Here is an 8,537-nt window from a genome sequence, read left to right on the forward strand (position 1 = left end):
CCACTTAGCTGAGAATTCGACAACTTATTTTTTCTAAAACCTGCTTCAGACTTAAGTTATATTGTATTATTCCTTGAGTCGCTGACGATACACTTTTGCAAATGGTGTCCATTACCCCGATTGACAAGTGATGCAAAAGTGGTGAAGGGAATACTGATTTTTTTTCATTCCTTGCCGGATATGCCTCATCAGCTTCGTTTCCGCCGCTAAACCACGAACCAGCCAGTGGCAATTCATGTTCCACCCCAGAGAGAAAACGAGTCTGACTCTCTAATTCAACTCCTTGGTTGGACAGTTGTAGTTCTTTATGTCTATGAAACAAACCGACCGCCACAAATTGGTAAGTGCGCCCTCAATAACAGTCCCGTTCAGCACACGTGTACATTGTGGGCAAGCATGTGACGGAAGGGGATTCCCCGCCGATTCTATTCACAGAATGAACACGTTGCAAATTCCACGATACACGGATCTTGCGGACCGCGCCGGATCGGACTGGCCATGCATGCCATGCGCGCGCACCATGCGCACTAGCTATTTGCTTCAGTTGAGCTCTAGCACGCGTCGAGTGAACACGGCCGAGCGAACTCGCCGAACCATACGGCAATTCCTTCACTGTTTACTGGATTTTTAAAAGACTGACATACAATGACGTTGGAAGAAGAAGTGGACCTGAGTGTGAAGTCAAGAAATAGCAAAGAGTGAGTATTTTCTTGCTGATTTTTCGGTTTTATTGGACGGTGTTTACACTGGGGTTTGGAGTGATGGTTGCATGATGAGTCATGATGATTGCGGTCTGATTGCATCATGGTTGGGCAATGCATACCGCGCCGGTACTGCGTGCGTATCACATGTAACGTATTAGAAACGTATTGTTGTTGTCCAGCGCCGGCCGGCGCGATTGATGCAAAAATGCATGTCTGGACATGCCCACGCACACTTCGGGACTAATTGAAGAACTTTCCCCAATTATCTGAGGATTTACTGTAACCGTTAAAGCGAAAAGGGTTCAACCTTTTGCTGTTGAATCTTGCAAAAATTGTTTCACCAGGCATCATTTCCTAGGAACATGATGAAAAAAGTGGCTTCATGATGCAATATTCTCATGATTATTTCCATTTTCATTACTTTTTTTATCAGTCATTGTCGGTAGGCCTAAGTTATTTTATGCAAGTTATTTTATTGTTTTTTATCGTTTTTTTTTTTTTTTTTTTTCACAAATGTATTTTTGACAAAAATTATTTGGGACTAGGAAACTTTTCCAATTTTGTTTAGAAATACTCTGAAATTTGTTTACAACTCCCAGAGTGTTTGTACATAACTACAAGTATTTTATGTCAGGACTTTCTTTCCAAAAACTGTATTGTTTTCAAAAAAATAAAACATTTTAGTTTTCTTTTGTGTAGGGCCTACCATTTCTTCCAAACTACTCATATAACTTTCATGAATTTTGTTGTGGAGGAATTGAAAAGTGTTAAATGAACACGTGGAATAAAATGGGGAAAGAATGTTGCAACCTGGCGCTACGTCAGTGGCTGTGTACAAAGTCTATGGAGAGTCAAGAATTTTTTTAAAGTATTTCCTAACAAAATTGGAAATATTTCTCAGTCCCTGATTCATGTCTTATCATCATTTTTGCGAAACCAATGACTGATTGAGATGATAGGCCTATATGAAGAAAAAAGCAGCGTCAGGTTGCAACATTCTTTCCTAAAATGGTCATCCACACAGTAGGAACTATTATTGTATAACTGTGCAGTGACTAATCTAAATAACTATAAATAAACAAATTTAAGTGCCTTGGTGCTATAATTGAAACAGCATTCTTGTTGGCTGTCTGTATGGTGTGTGTTTTGAGTCACCCGGATGACTAATCAATCAACAATTTGGTTAATACTGGGATAGCCCTTTTTGTAACCACCACATTTTTTTTACAATTCACCATCCTGTTAACTGTTCACAATCTCATCATGGCCTAACCTACATTGTAGTCATCGGTGTTGCCATAGTAACCGCAGTCCCTATAGGTACACAGATGGTCCTGGCTAACCCAAACCACATCCTACTCGCTGATTCCAATGATACTTCCCTGGGAAAGTCTACCCACATTTTGTTTTTTCCTTCCAATAACGTATCCGGGACAGTCCCATATTTTTTACGCTGTTTTCCAGTGCCCCTGGAGAGTGTGTTTTCCAAGGAAAAACAGCTTGAGTTCAACAGGAAGGGCGAATTTTCTTTTTACAGTCAGCAAATTTTCACTAGCGGTATCCGATTCCGACACCCCTGCTTTTTTTAATGGTGAATGACTAGTACACCTCCATGAAAACAAACAATTTTTTTGGTATAAAAGGAGGAATACTATCAAACTAAACCTCACTGCCACATCTTTCTGAAATAAAGATGGACAAGTCGTGTCTATTGGAAAAGTCGTATCTGTTTCACTTGCATTTTCAAGAACTGCACAACAGGTAACATTTTTGTCGTTCAAAGAAAATCGATTGCAACATATGGTATCCTGCCATTATGAAAGTGAAAGTAGTAGTGTCGGTGACTTTTCTTTACTTGAGTGGCTTATTTGACGGATGCTCTTTTATTTAGGTTTTGTATTGGTCTACTTATGCCTTTATCTGAGCTTATGCTTATCAATGTCAATTCAGAACGGTAGTTCATTTTGATTAAACATTCTTGTCTTGTAAAGTTGTATCAACCTGTAATTTCAGGGTAAACTAACATGTAAATTTCTTTGGAGCAGTCTACATGTACACATAATTGCTAGAAAGTACTGCATTTTATCTTTATTATCATTTAAATGCCGGTGCCTTCTGTGCCAGGCACACAAATTCCAACCATTGTGCACTCTGAACAATGCCCATGTAGGAAAATACCTTAACCCTTGGTTCACACCGTGTAGCACTAGTAGTGCAGTAATACTACTGGTGAAATTCTTAGCATCAGTGGTCATAGTGGAGTGACGATGAGTCATCCATATTCCCAGGGTGTGTTTCAATATTGACTTTTTTAAAAGGCTGACCGGGCAATTTTACTATAGGTAGGGTGGGTCTACTCAAGCTTGCCCTTGAAAAACATAATCAATATGTACTTAAACAACAACAAAATTGTTTCAAATTTACAAAGGGATGGAAATATAAATTCTTGTTTTAATTTTTTTATTCAAGCATGAGATTTTCCAAGACTTTTGTCTAAAATCAGTATGGAAAAAATGCAGGTTTTTTTTTTTTTACTTTCATCCAATATTTTCGTTCTTTTCTTAACTGACAATCTCATCCCTTGTTTTATTACAAAATTGATAACTTTGTTATTATTTTCATATTTATATACTTATTTGTTGTCACGCTGCTGCAAGGTTTGTTGGTGCTGCATATTTGAAACTTTCTTAATTTCAGTATTAAAAACAATTAGCATTTTATATGATACTTCAGTTCTTACACTTACAAGGAACGACGAGAACCTCTGCCTAGAAGTGCACCACAAAAACACTTTTATATCAACTTTATTTCACGTTTGTCAATCAAATGTACATGTTTACTTTGTCCAAACTCTGCAATTACTGAAGTGTGAATAATGGTTGCACAGTTGTAACTTGCGATTAGTTTCCTACAAATTAATGTTCATATTATATTTTCCTCCGCAGCAAAATGATTAAGATGGATGCTGCGATGGCACTGCAGGAGATGCTCCTAAGTGCGAAAATGGAGGGCCGTATCACCTATGGAGTCTACCCCTCGGTCAGAAAACTGGGCAGGTCAGTTTTCAAAAGTCTTCATCTGTCAATTTTTTTAAATTGCATGTTGAAAAATACAAGGTTTTTTTCATTTTTTTAATATTTTATCGGTTGTAATTGTCCTCATTTCGCTTGAAAGAGTGAAACAATGAAAAATCTATATGTGCATGAATCAAAAAAGGATAAAACATTGACGAGTTTAAAATGAGTTTGATGAAATTTTATTCGTCCGGACGAAACCAGTCATAAGTTGCCATAGTTAAACATTGAGGTAATTGAATTTTTTTACAAATCATTGAAATCCTGCATTATGGAAATCAATGGAAACAGCAAACAATTCCACAGTTTTACAAAATATTTTCATATGTGAAAAGCCAGTCAGTGAAAAAAAAACCTTTTCATGGACAAAAAGGCACATTTCTTAAAAAGAAAAGGAGAAAAAAAAAGACACTTTCATGGGATGAGGTCACATGTGTTCCTTTGTTTTTTTTATGCAGTGAGCCGGATAGAGTGATGCTCTGTGTCCATGCCGACGATAACGCTGATGAGGACGTGGCCCTTCACATCCACTTCACGCTCATGGAGGCGTTCTGTCGTGAGAACGGCATCCGGCTTCTGAAGGTTCGTGATGACATGAAACCGGATTCGTTTAGGGAGGGTGGGGCGTGCTTCCGAGCCAATCAATTAAGGGTGTGTGTATGCAATTGATAGTCTGAAATCTAGTCAGGTGCGAGCTTCCTGGGTTATTCAAGCTTTCGATGGACATCATAATAGCAGTTTTCTGATCAATAATAATAATAATTTTAATTTCACACAAAAGTATGTGAATCAAAACACTTTAGTGAGGATGAAGAATTTTTCTCATATCTTATAATGAATGCATGACCATCACCTCAAGTTTTGTGTTTGTTGACATGAAGTAAAAAAAAATTTTTTTAAATGGCAAGGTTTGATATTAAAAGTTTTTAATAATATGCAAATACTCAAGCATTAAGAACAATAGTTAACACATTTTCAGGCTTTTCCTTAACATCAATGTCGAACATGTACGTACAACTACGAAGTAAGCAAGCTGCATAAAAAGCCATACTCCATGTGCAGTGTACATGTATGTACATGTACATGTACATTGTACCATGCATTATGTGGTGTACATGTGTATGTGTACACACACAAACGGTGCATACCCATATAAGCACTTTGACCCTTGGGCTTCAAATAAATTCTGAGAAATCTTCCCGGTCTTCAGGAGAAATGATTTGTATGTTTTCAAGGATTTGTTTTCAACAATTTTTGTTTTTCAATTCGTTCTTTGAAAAGATACAACAGTGAAAATACTTTGACAAATGTGTATACAATTCAAAACCTTATATTTTGTAAAAGTTGTATTCCCTGTGCTCTTTTAACAAATTCTTTTTTTGGTACGAATATATTTTCAACTTGAATGTTTTAGTCCAACCAAAAAACCTCCTTTTTCCTTTTTTGGGGACATCTGCAGACCTTTGGATAATAGTTTTGTTGTTTTGGGGTTTTACACAAAATTTACAACCTTATATTTTGTTAAACCCACAGGTTGGCTGTCACGAAAGTTTGGCCAAACTTCTCCATCACGACGACGACGTCAATCACCATCCTCAAGTAGATGCTCTGGACAACGTGCCCGTTGCTCATGCAGTCCAAAGAGCCGGCACTGAAGACTTTGTCTGCCTTCTTGTGGATGTAAGTTTCAAAATTTTATAATCGTATTTCAATATTTTGGCGTATACTTGTATCAGTGCTTATACTTAATTTTATTATTATTTAAAGTTGCTCTGCCCATGGTCTTCAACTTATTGATTTTTTTTCTTCCAACAAATTTTCAATTTGCATTTTGTATTTTAACTGGCAAAAGCTACTTTTTTTCTATTTTGGAGAATTCAGAAATGTTCAATGCTTTGGATTTTTATTTTGGGTCGCTTTTGTAATTCCCATAACGAACAAAAAGATATGCCTGAATTATGGTTGTATTGCATAACCAAAATTGGGCCTGTCTTTTTGTTTGATGTCTTATTCACACGTGAATAACTTTGGAATGGCTAGAAATATAGCAATTTAAAAGTAAAATCTATTTTTTGGGGTGGAAATAAAAAAAAATAGCAAGGGATGAGTAACTTTAAAACAAATATTCTAAAATTCAATATTTCAAAAGTTTAAGACCAGCTAGGCCTTCAGTAACTCTTGGCTTTGCACCACGAGGCAAAAGAAATCAGACATTTAATAATACACTGATCAATACATGACTACTTTGTTCAATTGCTATGCCATCTGATCCAATCACTTCTGCTACACATTGTTCGCTTTCCTGGAATCGCAGTGAACATCGTGCCGTCCTGTGCCATTCTAGGGAGTCTCTGAACTTTCGACCTTAGACAGTTAGAGTGCGTGTGCGTTAGGTACAAGGCCATTGTGTAGTATGCATTAAGCGATGGTGCTGTGTATTGTACATGTACCTAGGTACGTGCACGTGATTAGGCCAACAAAATAATAGTTCTGCTTCCGGTTACTCCACCTACATTGTACCCTTTTCTGACAACCCCTGCCCTAATTTTTTTCGGGGGGGGGGGGGGAGGAGCGGGGAAAATGAGGGAAAAGACCTGGAAACCACCAATTACTACCTTTTACCCTTTACTACACGCAGACACTCCATATGATCGGGCACAAAAAATTCCCCCCAAAAATCCCTACCTACCTACCCTAAATGCCATGTAATTGGAAACAGAAGTAATTTTTGGAATTAGGCTACCTTTTTGGAATTCTGTGAAGATGAGTTTGCCTTGTCTACTTATCTGCACAAACTTGTGCGACAGGATTGTCTTCAAAACCATATTTCTTAGGCAAAAAATTTTATGAGCTAAATTAATGCTTTAAAATTTTCAGGAAGATTAATTTGGTGCCTAGCTTTTTGCACATTTTGAATAATGCATGTCTTCTTTTTTTCATTTTTTTCCAGTTCCCCAAGGAGATTGACGCTGCGGTGAGCTGTTTCCTGGAGCACTACCACACCATGGCCCAGGAGATGCCCTTCCCCCGCATCTCCCTCGTGTCCTGAGGGAAACATGATCCCTAAAAACGACAGAGTGTGGTGCAAAGAGCGCCCTCTGTTGATAAAACTGATGAAAAAACAAAAACGTACAGTTGAACTAGCTGTACCACTTCGAGAAAAAGTGTGCCGCGTTAATCGGGGAAAAATTGCATGTGACTGTTAATGTTTCACAAAAACTGCCACTTTGATCGAGGGAACGTTGACACGTAATTGGGGAAATGTTCCCCCAGACGCTATAGCAGAGGACAATTTCAAGGTCTGTCGCCGTGGCAACAGGATACCTCTGCAGAATGGAACTGATATCCAAAGGACAGTTGAACACCGGTTCTTGCAAATTCCTGGCTGCCAGTTTAAAAGGGATCATGAAACTGAGGAATCCAAACTGCTGGAACTTACGGCTCCACTATAATGGAACATTTCCATAAAATTAAGGCACATGTAAATCACATGTTAAACACATGTTGGTCACATGTTGGTCACATGTTGGTCTCATGTTATTCACATGTTGGTCACATGTTGCCAGATATGTATGATTAGAGTAGAGAATCCAAGATTTTCCTAAGGAAAAGTTGAACTATTCAGGGGGGGATAGAGAGAACTTTTGTCAACACAGATAGAAACCAAATATGCCTTAAAAAGCAATTAACTGGGATTTGCAATATTTTTTTGGCATTATTTCAGGAAAGGGCTTGAAATTAAAGATTGTTTTCCAGTAATAATAATTATGTGAACAGTAAAAAGTGGTGAGAGGGGAGGTACCCCTCCCCCCCCCCCCCCCCACACACTCAGCGTAACTAGGGTCAAACTTTCGGAAGGCACCTACAGGGGTGTATCAATTTCAAGGGGGCATGTAAAGGCAAAAGAAACGTATCATTTCAACAGTGTAGTATAACTTGTTTTCTATTCCAGATTGCAAGGGGGGGGGCACCCAGTTTCCCCCTCCCCCTATTTTTAAGCCTTGGGTTAATCTGTGGATCTGTTGTGCTCTAACAAATTATTGTAGCCGCTAGCTTTCATTGCGTGATTTTGAAACCAATATCTATAATTTGGAATACGAGTGCCAAGCTAAGCTTGAATATAATGAATATGAGCATGACAACTGTATTTAATTCTTTAAAAAAATTTGGTGGCCAATCCTATTTCTTTTCTTGGTGTGCATAATTGATACAACAATATAGAAATCACTGATTTTGTATGTTACAGGCAAAGCCAAAATTGTTTTGTTTGTTCAGAAAGGATTCAGGTTTCAAATGCTGAGTAATATGGGTGTGCATTCCTTCAGATCAGTTTTATTGTATGTAGAAATTATTTTTCTTGTGATGGTAGTTAATGTATTCTGGTATACTGATAAGAGTTTCTGCATCATTTTGGAATCTGTAAATTGAAAGAATTTAGAGTCTTTATTGAAATGTAGCATGTCGCATGTTATGTAGAGCGGGTTATGGAATACTGGTATTCAAGAAAAAATACATTTAATATAAATCCAAATTTGAACACTCCATGAAAATATATAAATTATAACAAAAATCTAACATGTTTTATGTTCATGCGTTGTATTTTAAATATTAACAGATAATATATATATATTAAGACATATTTGTAGCTTATCAGAAGGGGGGCAGGATTTAAGTGATCATTTTTATTAAACTGTATTCCCATTTATTGTTGTTTTGCTGTATGTACATTGTATGTGCTGGTAAACCTAACTCCCTAGGG

The 8,537-nt window shown here is 37.5% G+C and overlaps 1 protein-coding gene across 1 annotated transcript; it reads left to right on the forward strand.

Moving 5' to 3' along the window:
* Window positions 1-519: 519 nt before the first annotated feature.
* LOC119737828 (growth arrest and DNA damage-inducible protein GADD45 beta-like) lies at window positions 520-7,575 on the forward strand. The gene is made up of 5 exons (XM_038212444.1): window positions 520-698; window positions 3,650-3,760; window positions 4,237-4,360; window positions 5,312-5,458; window positions 6,729-7,575. The coding sequence occupies exons 1-5, from the start codon at window positions 646-648 to the stop codon at window positions 6,825-6,827; spliced, it is 534 nt and encodes a 177-aa protein (XP_038068372.1). The 5' UTR covers window positions 520-645; the 3' UTR covers window positions 6,828-7,575.
* The last annotated feature ends 962 nt before the right edge of the window (window positions 7,576-8,537 follow it).

The sequence above is a fragment of the Patiria miniata genome, unplaced genomic scaffold, assembly GCF_015706575.1.
Source record: "Patiria miniata isolate m_02_andy unplaced genomic scaffold, ASM1570657v1 HiC_scaffold_3, whole genome shotgun sequence".
NCBI lineage: Eukaryota > Metazoa > Echinodermata > Asteroidea > Valvatida > Asterinidae > Patiria > Patiria miniata.